This window comes from Rutidosis leptorrhynchoides, chromosome 6 (assembly GCF_046630445.1).
Source record: "Rutidosis leptorrhynchoides isolate AG116_Rl617_1_P2 chromosome 6, CSIRO_AGI_Rlap_v1, whole genome shotgun sequence".
NCBI lineage: Eukaryota > Viridiplantae > Streptophyta > Magnoliopsida > Asterales > Asteraceae > Rutidosis > Rutidosis leptorrhynchoides.
In genome coordinates this window covers 324,875,039-324,892,281 of record NC_092338.1, presented here as the reverse complement: position 1 = coordinate 324,892,281, position 17,243 = coordinate 324,875,039, and the positions used below count along the sequence as shown (strand labels likewise).

The 17,243-nt window shown below is 40.5% G+C and overlaps 1 protein-coding gene and 1 pseudogene across 1 annotated transcript; one reads left to right on the top strand and one right to left on the bottom strand.

Moving 5' to 3' along the window:
* Positions 1-1,310: 1,310 nt before the first annotated feature.
* LOC139854678 (uncharacterized) lies at positions 1,311-2,297 on the bottom strand. The gene has a single exon (XM_071843969.1). The coding sequence runs from the start codon at positions 2,295-2,297 to the stop codon at positions 1,311-1,313; it is 987 nt and encodes a 328-aa protein (XP_071700070.1).
* A 12,809-nt stretch (positions 2,298-15,106) lies between these two features.
* On the top strand, positions 15,107-15,220 carry LOC139856269 (small nucleolar RNA R71; annotated as a pseudogene).
* The last annotated feature ends 2,023 nt before the right edge of the window (positions 15,221-17,243 follow it).

Genomic DNA, 17,243 nt, shown 5'->3' with positions numbered 1-17,243 from the left:
ACGATCTTACCCCCTTAACATTGGTCGGTGGAGGTAATGTGAAAATAAGTTGCACTTTTGCCCAATCTACCTCAAATCCCCTTTCGGACACAATGTGTCCCAAAACCACCCCTTCCCTTACCATAAAATGGCTCTTTTCCCAACTAAGGATGAAGTTAGTCTCGGTACACCGTTTTAAAACCTTTTCCAACATATTTAAACACGATTCAAAAGACTTGCCAAATATTGAGAAATCATCCATGAAAATTTCTAAAGAGTCGCCTATTAATTCTGAAAAAATACTCATCATACACCTTTGAAAAGTAGCAGGTGCATTACATAGACCAAAAGGCATTCGTCTAAAAGCATAAGTCCCATAAGGACAAGTAAAAGTCATTTTTTTCTTGGTCATTTGGGTGGATAGGTATTTGGTTGTATCCCGAATACCCATCTAAGAAACAATAAAATTTCTGACCTGAAAACTTTTCGATGATTTGATCAATAAAAGGCAAGGAAAAATGATCCTTTGAAGTTGCAGCATTTAACTTCCTGTAATCAATACATACCTGCCAACCCGTCACGGGACGGGTTGTGATCTTTTCACCATCCTCAGTTTCCATGACCGTGATCCCAGCTTTCTTTGGCACTGTTTGAGTGGGTCTTACCCACTGACTATCCGAAATAGGGAAAATAATCCCCGCATCTAACCACTTAAGAATCTCTTTCTTTACAACTTCCTGCATGTTCGGGTTCAACCTGCGTTGCGTGTCACGGGCAGGTTTAACCTCCGGATCTATAACTATACAATGCATGCACACTGAGGGACTTATCCCTTTCAAATCTGCTATAGTCCATCCCACCGCAGCCTTTTATTTATGAAGCACCTCCATTAAAGATTTTTCCTGCACACCTGTCAAATCTAAAGTAATAATAACTGGCAAAGTGTCGTTAGTACCCAAGAATGCATACTTTAAATGAGAGGGTAATGGTTTCAGCTTAAGGGTCGGTGGTGATTCTAATGAAGGTCTCGTATTAGTATCAATGGACTTAGGTAGTGGCTCATATTTATGAGTCCTTGGTGGCAACCTAGCATCCATCGTACTTGGTACTTCCAACTCTATGGCCTTAACCTCTTCACATTCAACATCCTCTTCATCACCTAAGCAAAATATTTCTACTGGGTCATTAGTTATTAGGTGAGAAGTATGTTTTTCCACTAGTTCATCAATCACATCTACCTGATAGCATTCATGGACATTTGGGGTGTGAAGAGAATTAAAGATATTAATCCCCATCTTGCGATTTCCGAATGATATGTCCATGGCACCCGTTCAACAATTAATGTGGGCATTTATGGTGGCCAAGAACGGGCGCCCCAAGATTATAGTGGGCTGGGCATCTCTATTCCTAAATTCAATATCCATCACAACAAAGTCAACAGGGTAATAGAAATCCTCCACTTTTACTATCGCATCTTCTAATATCCCTCTAGGCGTTTTGATTGATTGGTCTGCTAGTTGAATAATTATGTTGGTTCTTTTCATTAAACCCAATTCAAATCGGTCAACTAGACAAAAGGGTAAAATATTGATGCTAGCTCCTAGGTCCAATAATGCCTTTTTCACATTCACGTTTCCTACAGTAACCGCTATCAATGGGGTGCCCGGGTCCTTAAATTTAGGTGGGAGTGTTCCCGAAACAACCGCACTTAGGTGCTCAGTTAGCTCCACCTTTTTGGGTGAAGCAGCCCTTTGCTTCCTCTTTTGAGTGCAAAGGTCCTTTAAAAATTTAGCATAAGACGGGACTTGCCTAATAGTATTGAGAAGGGGTAAGTTTATCTTAACCTTTTTAAATGTTTCCCACATGTCCTCTGGTTGTGGTCCCTTTTTCCCAAAAGAGAATTGATTTGGGGACTCTAAGGCCTTGGAAAATGGGACGGTTTTTGATTCCGTCTCCAATTTCTCGATCTCATTAAAGATTGGTTCCTTGTTTTTCACCCCCTTCCCATGGTTATCATTTTCACTTACCTCTTCCTCCTCAAGAACAATAGGAGACTTACTTGACTCTTGTTGCACTACTTCTTTTTCACCAACTTTATTGTCATACTTCTTTCCACTTCTCAAGGTGCCTACCATGTTAACACTATGCCCTTTTCCCTGATCCTTATGATTCGGATTTAGAACTATGTAGCTTAGAATTGTACCCGGCTCCCTATTTCCCTTACTTTCCGCTACATTGCCAATCTCCTTAGCCAATGCACCAATTGACTTGTTTTGCACTTCCACTATTTTTCGCATTTCGGAGATAAACGCATCCATCTTGGCATCCGAGCTAGATGGTTGACTGGGTGGAGTACTGTTTTGATTTTGATTTTGGCTTTGATTTTGGTAATTGTTTTGGTTTTGGTTTTGATTGTTGGGATAAGGATTTTGATAGTTTCTTTGATAGTTGCCTTGGTTCTGAAAGTTACCCTGGTTTTGAAAGTTGTTTTGCGGTCTTTGTTGGTTCCCTTGGTTAGCATTTAGAGCATTGTTATTGCTCCAACTGAAATTAGGATGGTTTCTCCAACCCGGATTATACGTGTTGGAGTATGGATCAAATATTCGTCCCTGGACCTCATTAACTTGTTCCTCCACTATTTGTTGATTTACCGGTGGAATCCCATTTCTACATCCGTATGCAAAGTGAGAAGTGTGACGCCCCGTACTAAATCATCATGTACGGACCATCATCAACAGGATCATTACAAGGTTAAGTACTATATGCGCTTTAAAAACAGAGTTTGCATTCATTAATAAAAGTGACGTCATAACATACGTCAATTGTTTTACAAATCAAAGTATGCTTCACTAAGTAGAAGCATTAAATAAGTGTACGTGACCATAATGGTCGTTACATAACATAAGTTCATAAGTAAAAAGTTTGAATGCAAGATAAGTAGTCATGCGAATACAACTCTAGGCAGCGGGTTCTACAGCACCACAAGTATGATAGCGGAAGCGACTTCAAGCACCTGAGAAAATACATGCTTAAAAAGGTCAACACAAAGGTTGGTGAGCTATAGTATAAGTATAACAGTAATGTAAGTAGGCCACAAGATTTCAGTGCTACAACGAGCGTTTCAAAAGTATGTAAAAGTATATGCTTAACCGTGGGCACCCGGTAACTAACTTAACGTTTAATGTACCCCCTTAAAGTGCACTTGGCAAGTGCGTATAACCTCGAAGTATTAAACACTCGTTAAATGCTAGCGCTACTAGCCCGAGTGGGGATGTCAAACCCTATGGATCCATATCTAAGATTCGCGTTCATGGTTCAAAAACCAATGATTAAACGTTACCGAGCTAAAGGGAATGTTTATGCCGTTGTATAACCCACACATATATAAGTTTAAGTACTCGTGCCTAGTATGTAAAACATAAAATCCGCATGTATTCTCAGTTCCCAAAATAAGTTAAAGTAAAAAAGGGAATGCTATAACTCACAATGATAATGTAGTCGTAAAGTCGGTCCGGTAAAGGTGTGCAAGTGAATGGTCCGAAGTCCTCAACCTAAGTCAAATAGTACTAGGTCAGTAAATCGTCTTAAAAGGTTTACAAGTACGTAATTAAGGTCATAAGGGTCATCATCAATCATCATTAAACAAAAGGTAACAAGTAAGACTCGTTTATGAAAGTCGTTTAAAACAAAGGCTGACTTCGGTCAGTCACCACAGCCTCTACCCTTACTGAATTAAGGTGAGACCAGTGGTCATGGCTCCGTCTATGAGTCCCTTAAGTGTGGTAAAATTTACAGAAGCAAACTCGTCTTGGTTTGACCGTGGCGACGGTCTAAGTGCGAGTAGGTCAGAAATTTCTGCACAACGTTAAAGGACATGGTAACGATCGGAGGGCCATAAATCCTAAACCGTAACTCGGATTAAGACGAGTCCTATATGAAAAGTTATCTACTCGAAAAGTTCTATCTAACAATCAATGTTAGAACAGCCCAGGTCTACTGGTCTGTTCCAGAAGCAGTAGGTCAGAAACTTTTGGACAGAATGCAGTGGGTTTTCAAGGGTTCCGGTGATCTTGGTGTTGGATGCTCATCATGGTTCTCATCCTTGATGCGTCTAGCTTCAAGTGCACAACTCATGGATGTGTATACATCATCTTAACCAAGATTTGTCCATCATAACCTTAGTGCAAGTCTAAGACATGAATTTGATGAACCAAAGTTACATCAAGTCCTAGATTTACACACACATGAACAATGAAAGTAATTCTAACTAAGTTTTGACACTAGCAACACAAGTGTGAGTCTAAGACATGTAGATCAGCTCACTTAAGGGTTGTATAATGTTTGATGAACCAAGGTTTCGTCAAAGTCTTAGATCTAGCACACACATGAACTTTTAAAACAATAATAAGTTACAAACTTGAATTGAACTTAAGTAAGCAAGATCTTAGCTTGTAGAACATAGTTCTTAGTTAGGTCTTGAAGATTCAAGACTCAAAGTCTAGATTTATAGTTCTTAAGTCAAATCAACACAAGTTAGAGAGTTTAAAGTGTTGTTCTTGAACTAACAAGTTAGATCCAAGAAATATAAGATCAAGATTAACTAGTAATCATGACCAAGGTTACATGTAAGTTTATGAACAAGTTCATGAACACTAAGAAAGATCACAACCAAGTGTTGGATCCATGATACTTGCACCAAAGTGTAAGCTCTTGTTGGTTTCATGTCCTTGTTCAAATGTGTAGTAAGCAACTAACAATAAGAAATAAAGAAAATGAATGATAAGCCTAAACCAACCATGAAGGTGGTATTCTAGTAACATACAACAAACAAGAACACAAGTAACAATTATAAGGATTATAAACTTTAAATCTTGAAAACAAGTAGAGTAGAACCATAAGTTATGAAAGAACTTAGATCCTTTGTTCTTGACTTCCTTAAACATAATGGAAGTAGCAAGATTACATGAGATACAAACTACTAAGTTTGATCTTTAACAATGACAAGTAACAATTACAACAAACAATCAAGTAACAACAAAAGATGATGATGATCTATGTATCATTTGGGTTCGGTTTTCACAAGGAAAAAGAAGAAGAAAAACTTCAAGTTAACTTACAAGAACAAGAGAGAATTTGAGAGAGAATGAAGCAAGTTTTGTGTGTGTGAATTTGAGAGGGAAATGCAAGTAAGATGTGAATGAAAAATGGAAACCAAAACACCCCATATGGGCATACTAGCCGACGGTTTAGGGGGGTAAGAGGGGGAAGGGAGTTGTTTGTTGGTCCATGCATGGTAAGGCTTACAAAAGGTGGTTAAAGTGGGTGATTACATGGGGATTACATGCAACTAGATTCCAATTCTATGTAACCAACTAGTTTAAGTTCAAGTATCATACTTACACTTGTAACAGTGGGCTAAAGGTCCACTAATAATAGTAGGGTGGGCTTGGAAGCCCAAGTCATGAGTCCATTTCATTAATTAAAGCCCAAGTTCAATAAATCTCTAGTTAAACCAAATAAAGCCCAAGTAATTAATCTATCACCTTAGTTAATTAAAATGATTAATAAAATTAATCATGAATGTAAATAATATCTTAAAATATTATTCGTGCAAGTTCCGGGTGTCACAAAGACGTTTCGGGCATTTAAAGTTCAAGTACGGGCAATCAAAGCAACATGTAAATGTAATAACATACATTCGTTTAATCAAGCGTATTAATAATAATAATTATTAATAAATAACGTTGGAAAAACCAGGGTCGTTACATTACCCACCTGTTAAAGAAAATTTCGTCCCGAAATTTAAGCTGAAGTAGATGGAGGAGTCGGGAAAAGATGAGGATATTTCCGCATCATTTGATCCTCTCGTTCCCAAGTAAACTCAGGTCCTCGTTTGGCATTCCATCGTACTCGTACAATCGGAATCTTGTTGCGTTTCAAAGTTTTGATCTCACGATCCATAATCTCAACAGGTTCCTCCACAAAGTGGAGTTTGTCATCGATAGTAAGTTCTTCCAATGGTATGATGAGTTCGGGTGCAGCAAGACACTTCTTCAAGTTTGACACATGGAAGGTAGGATGAACTGAGCTCAATTGTGCTGGTAGATCCAAACGGTATGCAACTGGTCCAACACGTTCCAAGATCTCGAAAGGACCAATGTATCGTGGGTTCAACTTTCCACGTTTTCCAAAACGGATCACACCCTTCCAAGGTGCAACCTTCAACATTACACGATCACCAACATTAAATTCAAAGTCTTTACGTTTAAGATCAGCATAACTCTTTTGGCGATCACGGGCTACCTTGAGTCTGTTTTGAATCTGAGCAATCTTTTCCGAGGTTTCATGGACTATCTCGGGCCCGGTGAGTTGCACTTCACCTAGCTCGGCCCAACAAAGAGGAGATCGGCACTTACGACCATACAATGCTTCAAAAGGTGCAGCATTAATGCTTGAGTGATAACTGTTGTTGTACGAGAATTCGGCGAGTGGCAAATGCCTTTCCCAGGCCTTTCCAAAATCAATGACACATGCACGCAGCATGTCCTCCAAGGTCTGAATCGTTCGTTCACTTTGCCCGTCAGTCTGAGGATGATAAGCAGTACTCATGTCAAGACGAGTTCCCATGGCTTCTTGCAAAGAACGCCAAAATCTGGAAGCAAAACGGGGATCGCGATCGGAGATGATTGATAAAGGTACACCATGACGAGATACAACCTCTTTGATGTACAGCTGAGCAAGTCTTTCCATTGTATCGGTTTCCTTCATCGCTAGGAAGTGTGCAGATTTGGTGAGGCGGTCAACAATAACCCAAATAGTATCGCATCCGCCCACCGTCTTCGGCAGCTTAGTAATGAAATCCATTGTGATCCCTTCCCACTTCCATTGTGGGATTTCCGGCTGTTGAAGTAACCCAGAAGGTCTCTGATGCTCGGCTTTAACCTTCGAGCAAGTCAAACACTTACCAACATAAGTCGCAACGTCCTTCTTAAGATTCGGCCACCAATACTGTTCTTTAAGGTCGTGGTACATCTTACCTGCACCGGGGTGAATCGAATATCTCGATTTGTGTGCTTCATCAAGTATCAGGCTTCGTAGATCTCCATAGTAAGGTACCCAAATTCTTCCGGCATAACATCGGAGTCCAGACTCTCTAACCTCGAATCGAGAGACAAGTATGTTCAAATGCTCGTGAGATATGTTCTCCTCCTTGAGAGCCTCAACTTGGGCTACTCTGATCTGGTTGTTGAGGTTCGAATGGATGGTGATGTTCAGAGCCCTAACACGGAGAGGTGCCGTCCTCTCCTTTCGGCTTAAAGCGTTAGCTACAACATTGGCCTTGCCAGGGTGATAACGGAGTTCACAATCGTAGTCGTTGAGCGTCTCGATCCATCGACGCTGTCTCATATTCAATTGCTTCTGATCGAAGATGTGCTGGAGACTCTTGTGATCGGTGAAGATAGTGCTCTTAGTTCCATACAAATAATGTCTCCACAATTTGAGTGCAAAGACAACGGCTCCAAGTTCAAGATCATGTGTAGTGTAGTTCCGTTCGTGAATCTTCAATTGGCGGGAGGCATAGGCAATAACCTTTGATCGTTGCATCAATACACAACCAAAACCACTCTTCGATGCATCGCAATAAACAACAAAGTCGTCACTGCCTTCAGGAAGTGATAGGATAGGTGCGGAGGTTAACTTCTTCTTCAAAGTTTGGAATGCTGATTCGTGTGTGGGTTCCCAAATGAACTTCTTGCCCTTGTGAGTCAGTGCGGTCAAAGGACGCGCAATCAGAGAAAATCCTTCGATAAACCTTCGATAATAACCGGCGAGACCTAGAAATTGGCGAATATGCGTTGGAGTAGTGGGGGTCTCCCACTTGCTGATGGCTTCAATCTTGGCGGGATCAACTTTGATACCCTGGTCGCTCACAACATGACCCAAAAACTGTACTTCCTTCAACCAAAATTCGCACTTGGAGAATTTGGCGTAAAGTTGCTCTTGTCTTAAGAGTTCAAGCACTAGCCGAAGGTGTTGCTCATGTTCTTCTTCACTCTTAGAGTAGATGAGGATATCATCTATGAAGACGATAACAAACTTATCCAAGTAAGGCTTGCAGACACGATTCATGAGATCCATGAACACGGCAGGTGCATTTGTCAAACCGAATGGCATCACAAGGAACTCATAATGACCATAACGGGTCCTGAATGCAGTTTTCATCACGTCACTTTCCTTCACCCTCAGCTGGTGATATCCGGATCGCAAATCGATCTTTGAATAAACGCTCGATCCTTGCAGTTGGTCAAAAAGATCGTCAATCCGTGGAAGAGGATACCGATTCTTGATAGTCAATTTGTTGAGTTCACGGTAGTCGATACACATACGGAAGGATCCATCCTTCTTCTTTACAAACAACACAGGTGCGCCCCAAGGCGAGAAGCTTGGTTGGATAAACCCTCGATCTAATAGCTCTTGTAGTTGACTCTGTAATTCTTGCATCTCGGAAGGTGCGAGTCTATAAGGTGCGCGAGCTACAGGTGCAGCTCCCGGCACTAAGTCAATCTGAAACTCTACTGCTCTCTGCGGCGGTAATCCAGGCAATTCCTCTGGGAAGACATCAGAAAATTCGTTCACAATTCGAACGTCGTTCACGTTCTTCACCTCAGTTTCTACCGCTTTCACATGTGCTAGGACAGCAAAGCGTCCCTTCTTCATAATCTTTTGTGCTTTCACGCAACTAATGAGGTTCAACTTCGAGGTACATCTCTCTCCATAGATAACCAGTGGTTCGCCATCTCCTTGTGGTATGCGAAGTGCTTTATCTCCACAGATAACATCGGCCTTTATCTTGCTCAACCAATCCATACCGACGATCACGTCAAAACTTCCCAGTTTGATAGGTATCAAATCAATTTCGAAATCTGCCCCAGCTATGTTGATAATAGCTCCACGACTAATATGGTCGACCTTTTCAAGTTTTCCATTGGCGACCTCGACAAGCATACTTTCCTTCAAAGGAACTAACGACCAATCTAACTTATCACAAAAATGTCTACACACATAGCTCCTATCGGCACCAGTATCAAATAGGACAGAAGCTAAAAGATTGTTGATCTTGAATATACCTGTCACCAAGTCGGGGTTGTCGCGAGCGTCCCTTGCATTAACATTGAAGGCTCTAGCACGTGGTGGTCCGCCATCCTTACGCTTGTTAGGACACTCGTTTCTGAAATGGCCCGTCTTTCCACATTCATAACACTTCTTAGGCCCATTGTTGTTGTGGTTTGGCTTCACATTCAAAGTGGTAACCTTGCAATCCTTGCCAACATGTCCAGATCGTTGGCACTTCTCACAGATAACATTGCAATACCCAGTGTGGTGCTTGTAGCACCTATTGCATTGTGGTAAGGTTCCTTTGTAGTTCGGATTGGTGCGGTTGTTGTTGTTGGGGTTGGTGTTGTTGTTGTGTATGTTGCTGTTTTGCCTGAACCCTTCATGTCGTTTTGCCGGGTTTTGATCATAGTTCCTACCCCTGTTGTTGTTGTGGTTGTTGTCCCATTTCCTCTTTTCACCACTAACAGTTTCGAACTTAGCCTTCTCCGGCTCGTCAAGGATGATTTGATTCAAGAGAGTATGCGCCATGCGCATTGCTTCGGGAACACTTGGTGGCTTGGATGAGGTAACATTACCCTTGATGGACTTAGGAAGTCCCGAGAAGTATTTCTCCAAACGCTTAAATTCGGGGGTGACCATGGTTGGACACATAAGAGCCAATTCCAAAAACCTACGGTTGTAGCTGTTAAGGTCGTTCCCTACGGTTTTCAATTGCATAAATTCGATTTCCATCTTTTGAATCTCGGTTCTCGGACAGTATTCCTCGATCATAGCACATTTAAATTCTTCCCAAGGCGTAGCATACGCCTCATCAATTCCTTTCGCTTGGGCCATGGTATTCCACCATGTGAGCGCGCCATCAGACAGCGTGCAAGATGCAAATTTCGTTTTGTTAGCCTCAGAACAATTGCTAACCCTGAATACCGATTCCAACTTTTCGAACCATCTGGTGAGACCGACGGGTCCCTCAGTGCCATTGAAGTAGTGTGGCTTGCAGTTTTGAAATTCCTTGTAAGTACACCTATCTCGGACGACAGGTGGATTGACAGGCGGTGGTGGTGGAGCTTGGGGTTGTCTTTCAGCTAGTGCAGCAGCGACTCGCTCGTTAATCATTTCCTCAATTTGTGCCGCGGTAGGGGTAGACCTCCCGTTGGCCATGATGTTCTATACAAACATTTTGACTTAAGTCAAAATCCATTATGCAAATAATAATAGTACATTATATAACAACCAACATGAAAACAGCACAACACATGTTGATTAAATAACGCAAGCAGATATAAGTACCACAAAACCATGAGATGATAACGTAAATAGAACACTTGCGCAAGAAGTAAGCAACACAAATTCCATTCATTAATGATAATAAGTTCATACATTACAATAAGTTCGTACATTACATAAGTGAAATATGAAATTACAAAAGAGATTACAATACAGAATCTAGTACAAAGTCCTACGGCGATGGTGGGTACAAGATGTCCAAAACATGAGCCAACTGCTCCTCGAGCTCAGTAACTCGAGTCTGGAGAATCTCAATCTCCCGCCTCATTTCCTCATTCGAGGAAGATGGTGGGGCAGGTGGTGCTGGCGGTGCAGGTGGAGCCGGTGGTGCTGAAGTGGATGGTCCGGCTCTGGGTGGAGACGGTAATATCTGTGGGTCGGCGGGGTACGGCACCAGCCGTTTACGAGCAGTGATCCTACGACGCCGACCATAAGCGTCAGTGATAGTACGACCAGGAATTATGCCAGCGAAGCGATACCGCTTCTTCGGCGGGGTAGAAGGTGCCTGAATCGGTCGGTCAGCGGGATCCTCCTCATCACTGGAGTCGTCAGATGAGGTGTCGTCTGAAGAAGCATCGGTGGAAGAACCGTCGTCTGAATCATGCGGTGGTGGCGCGGGTGGCTCAACATATCCGAAAGCGGCCAACATCTGTCGGTGTCGGCCTGGCGTAATCACGGCTAAGCGGCCGTCAGCAGTGCGTCGGCAAGGTGTGCGCCAGTGATTACGGAAGGGACCTTCCCCGAACTCCGCGGGGATCTCCATGCCACCAATGCGAGCCAGTTGCCTCGGGGGTCTGGAAGAAGACGCCGGGATAGGCACACTAGAGCTAGCTCCAGAACTAGAGGCGCCGGGGTCGCCAGTGGGTGTCGGGCCGGAATGTCGGCAGCAGCAGCAGCAGCAACAGGTGCAGCAGTGGGTGGAACAACGGGGCCTGAGCCGCTCGGGATGTCAGTAGGTGGAACGTCCGACATCTGAACAAGGAAAAATAAATTTTCCATGTCAGTATGTCATAAAGCAAGCAAATAATAGGCCAACAGTTTAAATCATGTATAACAATAAGTAGCATGGCAATATCAGTAATCGTACGAAACTAGCATGCAATCGAAAGCAAGTAATAGCATGCAGTAGTGAAATCACGTAGTAGCATACGGCATATAGCAGTAACAGTAAGCAGCAGCATGCAGTAAGTTCAGCGGAAACAAGTAAACTAACAAGTTGTAGATTAGCCCTATTAGTGAATCCTACTCGGGACGGTCTTAGACTCACTAATGCATCCTAATTCCCTACAACCAATGCTCTGATACCAAATGTGACGCCCCGTACTAAATCATCATGTACGGACCATCATCAACAGGATCATTACAAGGTTAAGTACTATATGCGCTTTAAAAACAGAGTTTGCATTCATTAATAAAAGTGACGTCATAACATACGTCAATTGTTTTACAAATCAAAGTATGCTTCACTAAGTAGAAGCATTAAATAAGTGTACGTGACCATAATGGTCGTTACATAACATAAGTTCATAAGTAAAAAGTTTGAATGCAAGATAAGTAGTCATGCGAATACAACTCTAGGCAGCGGGTTCTACAGCACCACAAGTATGATAGCGGAAGCGACTTCAAGCACCTGAGAAAATACATGCTTAAAAAGGTCAACACAAAGGTTGGTGAGCTATAGTATAAGTATAACAGTAATGTAAGTAGGCCACGAGATTTCAGTGCTACAACGAGCGTTTCAAAAGTATGTAAAAGTATATGCTTAACCGTGGGCACCCGGTAACTAACTTAACGTTTAATGTACCCCCTTAAAGTGCACTTGGCAAGTGCGTATAACCTCGAAGTATTAAACACTCGTTAAATGCTAGCGCTACTAGCCCGAGTGGGGATGTCAAACCCTATGGATCCATATCTAAGATTCGCGTTCATGGTTCAAAAACCAATGATTAAACGTTACCGAGCTAAAGGGAATGTTTATGCCGTTGTATAACCCACACATATATAAGTTTAAGTACTCGTGCCTAGTATGTAAAACATAAATCCGCATGTATTCTCAGTTCCCAAAATAAGTTAAAGTAAAAAAGGGAATGCTATAACTCACAATGATAATGTAGTCGTAAAGTCGGTCCGGTAAAGGTGTGCAAGTGAATGGTCCGAAGTCCTCAACCTAAGTCAAATAGTACTAGGTCAGTAAATCGTCTTAAAAGGTTTACAAGTACGTAATTAAGGTCATAAGGGTCATCATCAATCATCATTAAACAAAAGGTAACAAGTAAGACTCGTTTATGAAAGTCGTTTAAAACAAAGGCTGACTTCGGTCAGTCACCACAGCCTCTACCCTTACTGAATTAAGGTGAGACCAGTGGTCATGGCTCCGTCTATGAGTCCCTTAAGTGTGGTAAAATTTACAGAAGCAAACTCGTCTTGGTTTGACCGTGGCGACGGTCTAAGTGCGAGTAGGTCAGAAATTTCTGCACAACATTAAAGGACATGGTAACGATCGGAGGGCCATAAATCCTAAACCGTAACTCGGATTAAGACGAGTCCTATATGAAAAGTTATCTACTCAAAAAGTTCTATCTAAAAATCAAGGTTAGAACAGCCCAGGTCTACTGGTCTGTTCCAGAAGCAGTAGGTCAGAAACTTTTGGACAGAATGCAGTGGGTTTTCAAGGGTTCCGGTGATCTTGGTGTTGGATGCTCATCATGGTTCTCATCCTTGATGCGTCTAGCTTCAAGTGCACAACTCATGGATGTGTATACATCATCTTAACCAAGATTTGTCCATCATAACCTTAGTGCAAGTCTAAGACATGAATTTGATGAACCAAAGTTACATCAAGTCCTAGATTTACACACACATGAACAATGAAAGTAATTCTAACTAAGTTTTGACACTAGCAACACAAGTGTGAGTCTAAGACATGTAGATCAGCTCACTTAAGGGTTGTATAATGTTTGATGAACCAAGGTTTCGTCAAAGTCTTAGATCTAGCACACACATGAACTTTTAAAACAATAATAAGTTACAAACTTGAATTGAACTTAAGTAAGCAAGATCTTAGCTTGTAGAACATAGTTCTTAGTTAGGTCTTGAAGATTCAAGACTCAAAGTCTAAATTTATAGTTCTTAAGTCAAATCAACACAAGTTAGAGAGTTTAAAGTGTTGTTCTTGAACTAACAAGTTAGATCCAAGAAATATAAGATCAAGATTAACTAGTAATCATGACCAAGGTTACATGTAAGTTTATGAACAAGTTCATGAACACTAAGAAAGATCACAACCAAGTGTTGGATCCATGATACTTGCACCAAAGTGTAAGCTCTTGTTGGTTTCATGTCCTTGTTCAAATGTGTAGTAAGCAACTAACAATAAGAAATAAAGAAAATGAATGATAAGCCTAAACCAACCATGAAGGTGGTATTCTAGTAACATACAACAAACAAGAACACAAGTAACAATTATAAGGATTATAAACTTTAAATCTTGAAAACAAGTAGAGTAGAACCATAAGTTATGAAAGAACTTAGATCCTTTGTTCTTGACTTCCTTAAACATAATGGAAGTAGCAAGATTACATGAGATACAAACTACTAAGTTTGATCTTTAACAATGACAAGTAACAATTACAACAAACAATCAAGTAACAACAAAAGATGATGATGATCTATGTATCATTTGGGTTCGGTTTTCACAAGGAAAAAGAAGAAGAAAAACTTCAAGTTAACTTACAAGAACAAGAGAGAATTTGAGAGAGAATGAAGCAAGTTTTGTGTGTGTGAATTTGAGAGGGAAATGCAAGTAAGATGTGAATGAAAAATGGAAACCAAAACACCCCATATGGGCATACTAGCCGACGGTTTAGGGGGGTAAGAGGGGGAAGGGAGTTGTTTGTTGGTCCATGCATGGTAAGGCTTACAAAAGGTGGTTAAAGTGGGTGATTACATGGGGATTACATGCAACTAGATTCCAATTCTATGTAACCAACTAGTTTAAGTTCAAGTATCATACTTACACTTGTAAGAGTGGGCTAAAGGTCCACTAATAATAGTAGGGTGGGCTTGGAAGCCCAAGTCATGAGTCCATTTCATTAATTAAAGCCCAAGTTCAATAAATCTCTAGTTAAACCAAATAAAGCCCAAGTAATTAATCTATCACCTTAGTTAATTAAAATGATTAATAAAATTAATCATGAATGTAAATAATATCTTAAAATATTATTCGTGCAAGTTCCGGGTGTCACAAAGACGTTTCGGGCATTTAAAGTTCAAGTACGGGCAATCAAAGCAACATGTAAATGTAATAACATACATTCGTTTAATCAAGCGTATTAATAATAATAATTATTAATAAATAACGTTGGAAAAACCAGGGTCGTTACAAGAAGAATCTCCACAAATCTCACAAACTTCCTGAACCTGCAAAACATTACAAGCAAGACCCTGGTTTGGGTTGTTAAATATAAGCATTTTCAAATCATCTAATTCTTGCTCTAAGTTCCTAGATGAACCACCCGAGTCGGAAACATGATTCACCCGGGAGGTACTAGGTTGTTTACGATTAACCGAAGTTTGGGTTTTTGAACCTTTGCTTAATTGCTCAAAGAAGGTCCACTCGTCATCACTAGATCGAGTTAAAAACGCCCCACCACTAGCCGCTAAAAGGAATTGCCTATTTTAGGAATCCAAACTATCATAGAAAATTTTAACCAATTCCCACTTGGGTATCTCATGGTGTGGGCATGCTCTAAGTAACTCCTTCAGACGCTCATACGCTTCATGAAATAATTCACACGGTAATTGTTTGAAAGATTTTATTTACGTACGCATGTCTGAAGTTTTACTTATGGGATAAAACTCCTCTAAAAACTGTTTTTTCATCACCGCCCAAGTATTAATACTCTGGGCGGGTAAAGAGAGAAACCATCATTTTACCTTATCTTTAAATGAATAAGGAAATAATCGCAGACGTACCTCATCATCAGTGAAACTGTTTACCTGATTAGTAGCACATATCTCATTAAACTCACTGATGTGTTCATATGGTTCATCGTTAGCCATACCTCGGTAGGTTGGCAAGATCGAAATGAGTTGAGGTCTGACCTTAAATCGTCGATTGTTTCCTCCTGCTGGTGCAGGATAAACAATGGGTGAGTGATCCTCAAAATCACCCGGTTGGTAGTAAGTATCTACCCCTCTCTATCGTTCGGCCATCTCGTCTCGTTGATCAAAAACTTCCTCTTCAGTATCGGAATCTCATTTAGGAGAGTTTGGTGGAACAATCGGATGTGACTCTAACTGTGGTTGAGTGGATGCTGAAGCCACTGTCGAGCCCTTTAAAATTCTTGTAGCTTTTCGATTAGCTTTTGCGGATTTCTCGATTTCCGGGTCTAAAGGCTTAAGATTTTGATCTCCCAAACTCCGAGTTTGCATACACTAACCTGCACTTCAACAAAAACAAGAACACCGAGCGTAAAACTGACAAAAACAAAATAAACAAAACACTATTTTTGGATTTTTATTGGTTTTATAATTTTTATGGTTTTTCTAATTTAACACGAAAGCAATAAAATAAGAGCTTGCAATTAAGCGCACACTTCCCCGGTAGCGGTGCCAAAATTAGATCGGTGTCGAAGGGCCGGTCAAAAATAGCCTAATTACTCTACTTTAGATAGGGTAAGCAGGATTCGCTCCACGGGAAGTTATGGTTAACTAGCAAGCAATTTCAAGATTGGTTTATTTATGATTAACTAAAATTAACTAATGTAAAGACTAGATTAACAATTACTAAGCAAATGTAAACTTTGAGTATTTAAGAACATAAACAATGAGATAAATGAAAAGGTTGTAATCAATTGGATAAAAGCCTTTATTCCTTTACAATTCCAATTATGCATGCATTAGTTCAACAAATCCTTATGCTATCAAATTATCAACTAAATCTCATAGACAAGACTTCTTCAGTTTTCTAATTTATGATTATCTTGGGCACAAGCAATGCTACTTACACACGTTGTCTTTATCCCTATACTAAATTATAACTAGGTTGGATTAAGCACGAGATGTTAAATATCAATCACTTGTCTTACAACAATCAATAAATTTCAAACTTGCATTAATTGATAATTCAAAAGATTCAATGAAATTATAAACCAAAAGACATAAGGATTACAAAATCAAGAATCACATAAGTAAATGAAGAACTAAACATACAACAATTGTTCATGCAAGGAATAAAGTAAAAGAGACTAGCCAAACATGTTGGTGATGATGATCATGGTTGTTTCTTGAAGTTGCATGATGAACACTTCTTGAATCCTAGCTTGAATCATTGTTTGATGATGATTGATGGTGTGTTTTTGTGTGTTTTATGCTCTCAAAACTGATGGAAAAGGTTATAAATTCGTAGCCTAGGGTTTTCATTATATAGGGGTGAAGTTGGGTAACCCCCAAGCATTAAATCCCTCAAATTCGGCCTCAAATTTTATCCAAAAATAGCTCCAGCCGCAAATTATGCTCACCGGGCGCAAATTACACCTGGGCGCCAAATCCAGGCGCCTCCTTATGCCCATTTTCCACCTGAGAAGAATTATGACCCATGCAGGCGCCTACATGCACCCACCAGCCGCCTCCTTGCGGCTGGGTTCCAGTTTTCACATTTTTTTTCTTGTTTTAACCCCCGTTTTCGCGTTTTCGTCCCAAATCGTTACTCGTTATAAAAACCTCATGAAATAGCTTTTTAAGCCTCAAATATACACATAAAATTCACCTCTTAACATCAATCATGATCGGCATTTAAGACCGAATCAGTGTCCCGATCTCATGTTGGAATGAAACTAATTTCAAAAAGATAGCTCAATGGT

What these genes read in the sequence shown, in the direction of transcription:
- LOC139854678 (XM_071843969.1), bottom strand. Translation starts at nt 2,297, where the DNA reads ATGGATGCGTTTATCTCCGAAATGCGAAAAATAGTGGAAGTGCAAAAC.